Source organism: Crocodylus siamensis, chromosome 5 (assembly GCF_052110815.1).
Source record: "Crocodylus siamensis isolate JL-2025a chromosome 5, ASM5211081v1, whole genome shotgun sequence".
NCBI lineage: Eukaryota > Metazoa > Chordata > Crocodylia > Crocodylidae > Crocodylus > Crocodylus siamensis.
In genome coordinates this window covers 148,103,702-148,117,841 of record NC_143399.1, presented here as the reverse complement: position 1 = coordinate 148,117,841, position 14,140 = coordinate 148,103,702, and the positions used below count along the sequence as shown (strand labels likewise).

The 14,140-nt window shown below is 40.4% G+C and overlaps 1 protein-coding gene across 3 annotated transcripts in view; it reads right to left on the bottom strand.

The window, feature by feature from the left end:
• The window catches only part of RFTN1 (raftlin, lipid raft linker 1), a 152,809-nt gene that overhangs the window by 4,103 nt on the left and 134,566 nt on the right, over positions 1–14,140 (bottom strand). For all 3 annotated transcript variants that reach the window (XM_090046597.1, XM_090046595.1, XM_090046596.1), the window contains exons 8-9: positions 5,882–5,985; positions 4,270–4,351 (exon numbers count right to left, since the gene is read on the bottom strand). In XM_090046597.1, the coding sequence (XP_089902723.1) occupies positions 4,270–4,351; positions 5,882–5,985 (186 nt within the window). The remainder of the gene's footprint in view (positions 1–4,269; positions 4,352–5,881; positions 5,986–14,140) is intronic.

Here is a 14,140-nt window from a genome sequence, read left to right as displayed (position 1 = left end):
TGTTAAACAGTGAAAACTTTTTACAGAACTAGAATGAAGCAGGATGAGTTTTCATCTGTAGACTCTGGTAGGTATGGGCAGGTACAAGATTTTGAAAAGGGATTGCAGGTAGTGTGATACATTATGACATGTAATACAACACATTTTTTTCCACTTAAAGAGAAACTAGAAGTTTTACTAATGTGCCAGGGGCCCTGTGCTCTATTATTCAGTTTAAGATCAAAGTGAAAACAAATATAACTTTATTGGAACGTATACTAATTTGATAGTTTATATATTAAGTGTCAAAAACACAACAGACTAGGCAAAATATGCCTCTTACTCAGTTTTGTAAAGCAAAATTTAACCTTCATGAGCATCTTGACTGTGCATCATCCAACACTTCTGCCAAGCATTTCCACACCTAAGTTAGTGATCCCCTGAGTTAGTAGTACTGCACCTGAGTTAAGGTTTTGAGTTAGGACTAAAAACAGTCTGCAGAGCTGTAAAATAGAAGAGGGATATTACCCAGAATTGCTAACTGTCAGCAAAGTTGCAGAAGAAAGGATAATTTGATTAATGGAATATCAAGACCATTAAAAAGAAGACAGGGTCTTTAACACCTGTGGAGTGAAGACAGAGTAGGAGGAATCAGGCAGATTATAATGAGCCATGAAGTCAGCTGACTCCCTCTCACAGCTGCCTGAATAGAAATACTGCTGCCTCTCTTTGGGTGGAGAGTTTGGGTGGAGTTGGAATCAAAGGGGGGGAGGTGCTACTGCACCCCCCACCCCCACCCCCGAGTTCACCCCCCATGGTAGGCCTTCAGTCATTTCATAAAAGGCAAGTATAGAGTTGCTTGTATTTGCTTGACTGTAGTTTGACCAGGAGTAGATCAGGCAAAGGAAATGCTCAGGCAAGAATGTCACAAGGTATGAATCATTTAAAAAAATTCAAGATAGATGGATTGAGAAAAAATGGTAAAGATTGCAAGGTTGCCTTGAGTACATTTAGTGGTTTGATGATAGACAAGGTTAATTTTAGATGACGTAAAGCTTATAAAAAGAGTAAGTACAGGGATATAAATATTAGAGTAGCTTTCATATTTTATGTTATGAATGCTTTTCTATTTTTGTTTTTACTGTATTTGGTAAGCTTTTTGATATTGTAGCCAAGTAAGAGTATAAAACCAAATCTGCTCTGGAATTTTAGATCTTCAGTCTTGAACTATTGTTCTTTCTGAATGGCTCACTTACTGGCATACCTGGTTAGTGCTATGTAGCGACTTAATTTTTGAAACCTAGGTAAGAAGGTCCTTTACCTAATGGGCTGGTCATGTTAGAGGCTTTTTAATACTTTAGTACTTAGAAACGTTAAGGTTAAACTGCTTTTAAAAATAGCCTTTAGATAACGTGCATTTTATAACTTTCAATCATTTGCTTGTTATGCTTTATCTGTGCTTAGTCATTTATATCTTTTCTGTATTTTGTTATTGAATTTGCTATTCAAAATGTAGATATTCTGATGTTGTGACTAGTTAATTTTGGTGGGACTGACTCTTTGAACCTTTCTTGGGTCTCAGAATTGATCCGAGGGCCAACACTTCTCCATATTTTTCTTGAAGTGACAACTGTCATTTTATTACTAGCATTTTACTACTATATTTATTTCATGTTGCTGGCATGCAGATATTTTCTTTTACCAATATCAGTTTGTGAAATTTGACCTTTTTCAGGCTCTGGCTGACTAGGTGGAAGAAGTACAGTCAAGCCCTCACAACGTCACATGCATGGGACCAACAAAAGCCTGTGATATTAAGCAAGGTTGACAGTACCAGGATCACATACCCAGTGGTGGCATGTGAGGAAGCAGTGGTTCATGAGATGACAGAGAGCCATAAAAGATTATGTTTGTTCTGAATGCGCGCTTGGTCCCGAAGTTTACAAAACATATTATTGTTTTTGCATCACTTCACAAAGGACTGTGCCATGGCTAGGATTTATACCCTGATACTTCCCTGTATTTTTGCAAACTTATGGACTGTCTGACCATGATGTTTATTTCATATCTAACAGAGGCAATAAGATCAAACCCATAAAAATGATGCTATGTGAAAAAATAATGATGCATGAATAAACTAAAAGGAGGGGTTCCAGAAAGCTCAGAGGACTTGCATCCCTCAAACCCCTGCTCCCTGCAGTAACACTGTCCACCTCAGCTTCACCTACTCTCTCATCATTATATTAATTGTTTGGTCTGTTCTCATGAGTTTTGTATGCACACCCAAAAATGTAACATTGAGCAGTAAGAGCCCATGTACCCAAATGTAATGCAACTGCAAGATCAATTATATGTATAGCACAAAGGCCCTATTCTGGTATACTGCCAAATTCCCAAGTGCTGAGCATAATTATAAAAAGCCAGTTTTCTTTGCTATTATACATTGTTACATATATTTCTTTAACAAAGCAAACTGCTACCTTATTTGGTCTTGGACTATTATTTGATAGCTGTGGCATTAAGTGACAATGCAGCAGAGATTGCTAAAATTGTTGCTATAAAGCAGCTTGAGGCATTGTCTGGAGTAATAATAAAAGGAGTTTATTTTTATACTGTGATATATGGAAGTCAGTCATTGATTATGGAAGTTGTGATAACAGGTAGTATATGCTGTAAGGAGGAATGATATTATCCACACTCATCCAAAATCAAGGACACTGTGCCAGGAAGTTACTCTTGCTTGTATCAGGTAGGAGACCAGCTCAAATGCCTTTCCCGATCTCCATTGTGGCAGAGCAGAGAGCTCCAGGTAACTTGGTCCTGAGTTAGGATTTTATAGGTTAAAACTACTACAGTACTTTGAATTCTCCCCGATAGTTTACTGGGAGACGGTGACAGTTCCCAAATACTCAACTGATGTGCTCATCATGTCCACTTAATCAGCATTTTCTGCTGTCTGCACTAATTCAGCTTCCAGATGATACGAGGTGCAGCCATGGCTGTCTGTCATTGGGCACGTAAAATACTACTGTAATTGCAGTAAGCAAAGTAGGAAGAAAACATAGGCAGCATTAGCTGTCTCTTCACCATCTTATGATTTATTTTCACAGGACAGATAAAAAGCTCCATTACATTTTCACACCTCACTCACTTGACTCCTGTGCATACAAATCAGGAAGGGTGAGACAAACCTGGACAGGACAAGACAGTCAGCATTATGCCACTTTGCACTTTGTACAAATCTCTGTATATTCTCCTAACCGTTAACATATGACATTTGAGCCATGGCTTCTACAAGCTGCAAATTTAATAAATGGAACACAGCAAAGATGCCCTGATATATGTCAGCTACATGTTCAGTTAATTCCAGGTGGATTTGGTTTCTTCTTACAATTTGGTAAAACTCTTCCTTGCTCAGAGGCAGTAGTTATTATTTATATTATACTCACTGCTGCAGCAGTAATTTTAAACCAAGGTGCCATGGCACCCTGGGGTGTTGTGAAATCCTTTTAAGTATGCCACAGGGTGTGCCTGACATTGTTTTTGACACTGTGAATTCCTATTTGAAATCTCTTGTGAATCATGTGTAAGTGCTTGCACACCTAACATTCTGACACGCTGCGGTCTTTCTGAATTCTTTGCAAGAGAAGAACTGCTATATTATTTTTCCATACCCAGAAAGGAAAAAGTGGGAAGCTGAGAGCTGGCATTTTCAAAGGGATGCCTTAAGGCTAAAAAGGTTGAGAGCCACTGAGCTAGAGCTTCCCTGTAAAAATCAAGGCCAGAGCTCTGGCCAGGGCTCCACTACAAGATACAGCCCCAGCCTCAAAGAGATAATAATATAAATAGGTAAGGCAGAGTGCTAGAAACCAAGGATTATTGCCTCCGTTGTGCAAAGGGTGAGCATGAGCAGAATGATTCAATGACTTGCCCAAAGCCAGATAAGGAGTCTGTTGCAAAGCTATGAATTAAATCTACATATTCTACATCCCTATGCACTTCTTCTGTGTTGTCTTTAGGACCCCCTCCTCCTCCCCACTTTCTTCCCTAATCTTCAGGTCCCTCCAAGAGAAATAAAAGTGAGGGATATTGGCTTTCACATCCTTTGGTGTATTTTACTATTTTTTGACTGAACAGTCCAAATCCTCGTTAAAAAACATTCTGACAATGTTCAGCAAACCTTCTAAATCAGAGAAATGTTGAACAAGCCCTTTCTACTGACATGAAAAATCAATTAGAATATCAGAGTACTGCCAAGAAAAACATATACAGGAATTCAAGGTCACTTACCTTAGATTCTTTCTTCTTTGCTTTTTGGGGTAGAGAGGGTCTCTGAAGAAAGACAATCTGCTTAGTGGCTAAATTCCCCTCCCTGTAAAAAACAGTCCTGAGAATGAACAAACTTCATATGGTGCGACTCAAAACCCAAGACTTGCTTCACAGTCATTCACTTAAAATGGCAAAAAAGTAACGATCAAAATGACCTAAAAATACATCCCTCTCTACAGGCTTTGAATAAAATGTCATCTGTTGGAAACTCTCACGCCTAATTCCAGTTTATGTCTAATTTGATACACCCAAAATCACCATTCAGTTAGCATTTAATGTATTTACTGCTAAAACATTTGGCAGAGAAGTATAAACAAAGAATTGATACTAAAAAATACAACAACCCATGTGGTGGGTGTGTGCACTATAATCCTAATTACACTCTGAAACGTTCTTTTACTAGCTGAGCATAAGAAATGACAGATCCTAAATTACTCCTAATTATGAGGCATGAAGCAAAGTATTAAATCATTACTGGAAACCAGAAGCAACTTATGAGGTCAGAAAATGGCTTACAGAAAACAGAAAGGAGAAAACCCTTAAGTAGAACAGGGTGCATCTACATGTACATTAACATACTGAAGTTCGTGCACATTAAATCTAGTATCTCCAATATGAGGTACTAGGAAAATGTGCGTTAGCCTCTCTCAACGTGCACCAACAGCATGGTTTGTCAGTGATGCTTTAAAAAGCATTAAAATAGGCTAATGCACATTAAAGTGCAAGTATACATATGCCCACTGGGTCATTAAAGTTCGTAAGTGTGATTTTCATCATTTAGTTATTCATATGCATATTGAAAAAATTAGATTTAGGCTACTCTTACTGGTTTTTCCCACTATGCCTGGCTTTTGTAAACTGTCAGCTTTGGGGGGCAGGAGATGTCTCCATCTGTGGCTCAGACAGTATTGGGCTCATTTTAATCCTTTACTAATAATAGGAACTTGGCATTGATATATTATAAAACTATTCCTGCCCAATGAACTCATTTATTTGAAAGGAAGTTCCAGAATGTGTAATAATGATTAACTATTGTTTCACAACTGTTTTTAGTCAGTCTGTTTTTCAATATATCTTAATGTTTCAAAAAATAATTACACTAATGAAATTAAAGGACCTAAAAAGGCCAAAAACCATAAGCAAATATTTCAGTTGAAGGCTGCTAGAGTATTATTAGTATTACCTCACCCAATTTCTCTGAGCCATGGTGGATACGTCACCTCACAGTTTTTGGTTACCTACTGATTAAGGAACATCCTGTGCTTCTATAGCAACTGATACTATGTTCTCTTTTTGTTGTTGGTTTTGTTTTTTTTTTAAAGGAAGCTAATTCTGGTCTGGAAAATACAGCAGTGCACACCGGTCTAGTAAGATCTATCCATTAGACTCTTGATCCTTGCCAGCCAGATTTGTGGTGGGGTTGGAGTGCTTAGACTTGCTCGACAGCAGCTGAAATGAGAAGCCCAGCACCTAGGTGCAGGGAATTCCAAGCTAGGAGTGCACAGAGCTGGTAGCACAAACAGCCATGGTTACACAGTGACCGCCCCCCATGAACAAAAGGCAAACACGTTACCTGTTTGTCTTTACAATTGGAGTAGGAAGCACACATGTCAGCTGCCAACCATATGCAGCAAGAGAATTCAGCAGTGGAATATAATCTGTCTTCACTTCCATCCCCTGGGGAAGAAATCAACAGTGGGATTATCACTTGAAGTGGGCTCTTTGGCTTTATATAAAAAAATGCGTTTATGTTTTGGGGGGATGACAGGAGAAAGGGGAGAGAAGTTGTTTGCTTGGTTTACTGAAATTACAGCATTTTTGCAAGTTCAGCAAAACAGGAAGGAAAATGATTTAAAACACGCAAAGGTGCAAGGTTAGTTTCCAATTTTCACTGTAGAGTTTAATACATTTGTTAAAACAGTACAAATACACGATGTCTTCTTGTGCTTCCCAAATCAGCCATGTGCCAGCTGATCAATCAGATCAACAGGCCTAATTCATTTTGTTTTTATCAGAGCTTCCCTGGACAAAGAGCCTCCTGCAATCTTCAGTGAAAAAAGAACAATTACCTCCTTGCAAACAAAAAGATATTCAAGCACAAAACCACGCTTTATTGCCCAGGACAGATTCTGCTCTTGACAACACTGGTGTAAACCCCAAGCATTTCTCCTGGAATCAAGAGAATTACTCCAGCCCTACATCAGCAGAGCTGAGAGCAAAATTTGGCCCTCTGAGCTCAGAGTATTTCCTAGGGTGTTAAATGACATGATGGTGGTAATGAGCCCATGTTATTTGCATCCAGCAGCAGGAGAAAGAAAATATGAGTACAATTTGTTTTATTTCTTTTGTCACCCACAGGCAAACGACCACAGCCTATTTATTATTCTGAATCAGGAAATATGTGGGTGAGATGAAAATGCTACCTTTCACTATAAAAGTCAGGCTTCGCTCACAGATGCTGTACAATAGGGCACTGCTAATTCTCTCTCCTTTAAGCTGCAAACCGAACAATTCTTTAAAAAAAACCAAACACAAAAGCAACTAATGGCTGTCTCAGCAAAGACTGAGCTCCAGTTAAGTGTCTAATTACCAAGATTTCACTAGTTTAACAAAATATACTATAAGCGCATTTATTCTTCAGTGTTACAAGCTTTACTAAAATACTATAATAAATTACAAATACTCACTACACGTACCACTACACTCCACTGCAGTGCCACCTACATTTGCCAAAATAAACAAACAAGTAAATTCTGGGAGGCATGACCTTCGACTGTGTGTCTTCATCTACTTGTTCATTCTCAAAATTGTGCAATGTACAATCATTTGCCAGCCATCAATGCTAATCAACAAAGTTCAAATGGAAAGCCATATATTCTGTTATAATACTGGTTTGAACAGACATCATTTGTATGTTGTTGCTGTATTTTAGACAAAGAAACTAACTGCCAGTCCGCACTGGTCTTTCTTCTTGTTGCAAGTCACTTAGACACCTAATAACTATATCCATTTTCAGAAGTGGACATAGTGGCAGGGACTGACAACATCACCATATGTAGGTCATAGTTAAGATGCCTTTTAAGAGGGCCTCTGACTCATTTCCTCAGCAGTCTATCAGGAGCTTTGAATCTACTGGGACTTGCAGCAGTGTCGCATTTACAGAGCCTCACCATCAGCCCCACTACCTTTTCCTTCCTTTCCACTTTCAGTCTCTATGCAAGCTGCAACATTACTTTTTCTTCTTTTTCCAGTTTTTAAGGGGTCTACAGCCTGAAGTAAATCCAAAGGCATAGATGGATGTCTAAAAGCCTTCTCAAGTAAATGTCCAGGAAAATACTAGGTATTAAATGGAATGAATTTTAACAAATGCTTATCAGAGAAATCAACCACCTTTTATCTCGAAAATACAAAGAGGGATATAACTAGGATTTGTATCAAGAAAGATATCAAAGCATCTGCTCTGAGCAGATGGAAGAATATGGCAAAAGCCCTGTCCAAAAGGACCCCTCTGTCAAATGGTATTTAGAAGAGGGAAACTTATGGAACGGAATAGAGGGAACATCCACAAAGAGCAGACCAGAGCTTTGTTCATGCCCTAAGCGATCACTGATGATGCAAAGAGGATTGAGCTTTCAGACTCGGTGCCCAGGGTTAGTGATTACCAAGGAGAACCTTCGTATTTCATCAAGAAATGTGACAAACGTGTCAAAAATCAAAGGGTTGTTATGGCAACTAAGGCGGGCATGGCTGCAGCACAAAACACTCTTGGCTGCTTACAGAAGCAGAGCCATTTCAGGGATGCAGTTTCTCCTGCCACATCCAGTTTTCTTTGCAGGCTCTCTCAGGGGCAATACAATGAAATGCCTGCTGGATTCTGACCTGTCTTACTTGTCAGACTCATCTGTAACAGATGATGTTGCATTTCTTTGTAGCAGGACAAATAGCAGGTTAGGGCTCAACAAAATTAAAGGATTTTTAGTTCAGAAGGTCTAATGTGTAAAGAAATGGAAGGGAAAGGTTTTGATAGAAAGAGTGGTAAGAAATTGTTATAATGTTTGTTTTCTCACCTGTGCGCACCAGTTTGCTCACATGCTACCACTCAGGAGAAAGTGTGTCCTCACCCTGCCTAGGTTCATACAGCCTTAGAATTATGCCCAGATCCTCTTAACAGCTTTGCTGGAGGTTACTCACTGCCCACGATACCTCTTCTCAATATCCCTACCCCAATGATCTGCATTGCAACACTTTTCTCTACCAAATAATTTTGCTCCGTGGTGACAGGTAGAGGGGAACAGAGTAACCCTAAGTAAACATTTTTGTAAACTGAAGCTCAAACTCCTCCCTTACAAATGTAAACAGTTGCACCTTTAAAGTTAAGTGCCCCAGGGGCACTAGTTAGCCCTACTCGTCCAGAGGTGCTAGTGCTAGTATTTATATCACAGCTGGAACTGGGGTATCAGTAGAAGTCACAACTAGCTAGTGCAGACTATTATAGTAGTAAGGCCAAATGCTAGCACAACGTCATCCCTGCTAGTGTCATTCCCAACTTTCTTTCCAAAACAGAGACTATTCAAACAAGTAGTAAACTTGAAACAAGAAAAACCCTTTTTAGACACCAACAATCCTGGCTTTATTTTTATGCTAAATGTAACTTTTGTAACAGACTGTAGAGAAGTTCTGTTATATATTATGATTTGAGACAGTGGAGATAAAATTTCAGACATAAAAGTTCACAAGATGAAACTACAGAATTCTGGAGGCTGTTCAAGCCCAGATCAGTTAAAAAGAAGCAACAGGAAAATGTACGATGGAGCTCTAATAAAACGTAAGGTGCGCAAAGAATACTGTGCATCAAACTGGGAGACATTTTATTCTGTGAAAGGGAGAAAAAATTTTAATTAACTCACTTCCTACTCTCCTGTGGATGATAAGAAATCTCTGATCACACCTTGCATGTCAAGAAACCAGAGCATATTAAGCTTGTTTTTCCCTGACTTGCAGTACATAAAAAGAATTCATTTTTATTTATGGTTTGCTGTTTGTTTTCAACAATTCTTCCCTTCACAGTAGTCTTAGCTCATTAGAAAACTCTAAAATCTGATTTAAAAATAAAGATAATATCCAGGGCAAACCACACGTATTACAACATCATCAATTTTCATTTATTTTCACCACAGCAGGTTTAAACACCAACCAACCTAAAAAACAAGACACTGATCACCTTCTTTTACTTTTGAGAGACTTAAAAAAAGTTCAGCTGAAACAATCTCTGTTTTCTGTGTTAAGTAAATGTGATTTAATTACATGGCCACCAAGTCTGGTCACTGCCTCACATTGTTTTGCAATGTGGAGACAAAACAGATCACAAAAAACAGAAGATGAAGCATTCACTAAGTTAGTTTCAATAATATGCTTCTACGTAAAATCGAAAAAACAGTGAACTGAGGAAACCTATAGGCATTGGGGGAGGAATCCTAGAAATCTGAAAAGGGAACAGAAATATTAATACCTAGCAACTGTCTCCAATTTTGGCAAATGAGGAAATAGGTGGTGAATTCAAGACCTTTTCTTTACAGAAGTACTACAGGGTCTTCCCCTTACACATCATACAGGGAACACAGAGTTTGTGGTCAATATCAGACTACCTGGACCCCAGTGCCACTCCACCCCTTAAGAAGGGGAAGGGGGTAGAACACAATGGCAAGGGACAGACATTATACACAAACCGGTTTAAGTGATCAGAAACTGGTTTAAACCTGTATCAGAACAGATGTTCAGTGCAAATAAACCAGTTTGAAAATGGCTGAAACCAGTTTGAGAGAAACCTGATTGAAAGTAGTATCAGACTTAACTGGGTCATATGCAATGTCTGTCCCAGACCTTTTGCTGGTTTAAGATAAACCAGGTTCCCTCAGCATCCCAGCATGCTCTCTGGGCTGGGAGTGGCTCTCTGCTTCACAGCAGTGCTGGCCCCTCCCCTCTGCTCCCTGGCTGGAACTCCAGCAGAGACTGCGGACTGCTCCCCCACTCACCCTCACCACTCCCTGCTAAGCAGGAATTCCCCCCTCCACTCTGCCCTGCCGAGAGGTGTCTGTGTATTAGCTAGCAGACCACATGCTGGCTACTGTCCGTGCTGGATCAACAGGTAAAATCAACAGGCAGAATCAACAGGTAGCTAGTAATGTCCCTCTGCTGTTTTCTTAATGGGGTAATTAACACTAAGTTAGGGGTGATAAACACTGTTATCTATACCCCGCTGGGCTGGTCAGAGCATCCTGCCCAGGCCTGGCCACACCCCTGCCCCCGCAGTTCAGTACTGTGGAAGGGAAGGGAAGGGAAGGGAAGGGCTGCTCTAGCACCCCCCAACTTCTAGCCTGAGCCACTGCAGGCACGTGCCTGCATGTCTGGGATGTCTGTGCAGTTACAAAGCGGTTCATCCTAGCCAGGTTAAACTAAACTGCAAAGATTGAATCAATTCAGGCTCAGGCATTTTGAATGTCTGTCCCTAGCTGATGTGCACCTCAGGAAAAGGAAAAGAGAACAAAGAAACAGAGCAATGAAATGCCTGGAACATCAAGGATAACTCAGTGAACGTGTGCTGCGACTATTGTATGCCACCTGTACATCATTCAAAAGAGAACAAATCCCTACTCTGAAGTGGTTAATAATTTAATCTATTCTATTTTGGGACTGTGTCCATAAAGTCATTTGCATTAATCATATAACATTAGTGATCCACTTATAAATATTTATGATAAACAAAAGAGGTGTTTTCTGTGTGTTTTTATTCCAGCAATGAAAGCTGGATGCTGCTGCTCTAGTAATGAGCTCTTCCTTTCAACCTATTGTATAGAATCTTGTTAATTGGTACTGATGGACCCAGTGTGGATTGCTGGCTTTGTAAAGTAGTGCCAGGTCTGGCTAACTAATCAGCATGAGTAGACTGCTGCCTCTAGACACAGTCCTCATGATTTCCAGCAGACCTGAAGGTTCTCTATATACCAAGGGCGGGCAATTATTTTGGGCAGAGGGCCACTTACTGATTTTCAGCAAGTTAGAGGGCCGCATGACAGGCAGCTCAGGGCAGGTTAATATTAATTTTCTAAATTTTTGGGGGGCCCTGTGGGCCAGATAGAATGGCCTGGCAGGCCACATCCACTGCATTTTGCCCACCCCTGCTATATACAATCACATACAGGATTAGGACCCCTGCAAGTAACTACACAAAACCATAGGAAGGCCTTTGCTCAGTTTTGGATATGTGAAAATTTTGCACATGTGTAAACATATGAGATTTTGAGAAAGCCATAAAGCACTGGTATTACACAAGACTTCTCTTCAGCACTATGCTATCTATGACAATTTAGCTGAGATCACAATTAGTTTTGTGAGAACTACTGGATTCGAAGATCCACAAAACATATTAGGAAAACTCAACCACTCACTCCACTCCCCATCGACAAAACTACACACCTATAGGTATGCCCAAATACCACAGGCTCAAAACCTGTGTGTGCTGTTCAACTATTTTTGTTTCTGGGTATAAGTCAAGAGTAAAATGCTATGTCCATCAAGCCGATTCTTCTCAATGGGTTTTGTGAATACCGATCCCACTTCATAACCATGACACCTGCACAAGTATTAGGACCAGTGGCACAGCAAGCAGAGTTCGGACCTAGGAACAACACTGCAGGAAATTGCGTACATGTGGGGCAGGTTGGGGAGGGAGGCCCAACAGTCATACCCATGCCAGGAACTCCTAAGCAGTCCTCAGCTGAACAGCAGCAGCCACCTGGGGACTGTTTTGGAGTTTCCGGCATTGGTATGCTGCCAGAGTATGGACTCTGTGGTGGTGGGGGTGGTGATTCTGGTGCGCCTCTGAACTTGGCACCATGGGTGAGTGCCCCTCCTGTCCGTAGTTACACTACTCATTAGGACTGTTCAAGCGCAGAGGCTTAACAGAGCATATCCATACCCTGGCCAGCTGTCAGCTGTACCGGTGACTATTTCTGAACTCCCCCTGCAAAGGTGGTGCAGGGGACTGCTGCCCTGGGTACCCTCCCTTAGTTATGGTACTGTTCAAATACTCATGTTGATATAATACACCCAAGAAGCAGGGGCATGTGTAGGGACACCTTCGCTGTTTAAACAAATGCATTTGCAAAACCTGCCAACACATCTCCACTGCCACCACAATCAACACACCTCACAATAAAACAATCAAAATCATACACGTCTATCAGAAATTGTGGTGTACTTCATCTAGTGCACCACTGCCATCAAGGAGGTAAAACTAAACTATTCCACCCCAGAAAAGTGATTAAGGACAGGAACAAGCAATCATCAGTGGGAGAACACTTTTCACAGAACAACCATTCTATTTCTGAAGTCACAACCCTGGTATAGAAGGGAAATCTACAAAACACCTTCAGAAGACAGGTCTGGGAACAAAAATTTATAACTTGACTAGACAGGAAAAACCATGGACAATACAGGGACAACTGGCACTTTTACACATGTCCAACATGTTCTAATTAGAATCGCCAGAGCAGACTTGACTGATCATTTTCATCAGGATGCTCCAGCATGCTGCAGGGTCTCATATGTTCAGCATCCCACATTTCAAAAAGGTTGTTCAATGAGCTTTAGTTAGTGCCCCTGCCACCATTTTGAGATTCAGGATGCTGAATACACAAGACACTGTGGGCATTTTAATTAAAGGAGCTATGTGTTGTGCAGTTTTATGGCCTATTACTATTTACCGGCTCTCTCTGCTAAACTTGCTGTACTTCACAGGTAATAACAATCCTCCTCCCATTTCAATGATCATATTTTTATATGATTAGGGCAACTAGTCAAACTACCCTTCACTTGTTTTGTAGATGCTCCTGATAACTTCTCTTTACTCCTCAACTTTAGCTCTCTTCTACTTTAAGAAAGTATTTTCATTTACTTAATGGAATGTATCAAAAGTTACTGTGTTATCTGTCAACTTAGGCTGTCTCTGCTTCTTTTCCAGACCTAAGGAAGGGCACTGTGTGCCTGAAGTCTTGCCTAGAATCTCTCCCAACTAACAGCTGATCCAATAAAAGATACTATCAAAAAAAGCTTACTCCTTGAATAATCCTTGGACCATGACTATAACCCTACTACAATTTTCTGCACACAGCTTTCCCAATGCAATTCATGCTAGGTGAAATCCACTTTTCTTTTAACAAAGGTTGAATAAAAAAGCCTCTCTTGCTGATGACCCTATGCATATGAAATGTATCATCTCCATCTCTTTTTAGACAAGCTATTGAACCACAGAACAGACCCTTTGCAGCTACCATTCTCCACAAAGCATTTTCACTAATTCACTAGTATGCATAGTCATGGATTCCTTCTGAATGCCTGCTGCTGATTCCTGCTGAATTGGTAGTGGCTGTTCTGGGGTTAAAGCTTGACTTGCAAAGCTGGCAAGGACAGAGTGACCTGAGCAGCAGACTCTACCCTTCCTAAATGAGGCCTGGGAAAGGAAGAACAGGCAGCACTGCCCCGGTAGCCATCATAGTGCCCCCATGTCTCCATTCCAGCATGGAGGTCAGCTTCCCCACTTAAACCAAGCACCTCAATTTTGAATGTCTAATTTTTGGAGAAACACTGCATATGGTATCCCCGTAAGTATGGTATTCAAGGTGTTTCATAAGGTAAGAAACCAGTGATACAAAGCAAACAAATAAAAAACTTGTAAAAACATCCCCCCCTAAGCTGTTCAGCTCCGTCTATATAATAAAGGAGTAATAATGGCAATCCCTCAATATTTTAGTTACTCGGCAGCTCTTTCATGTGG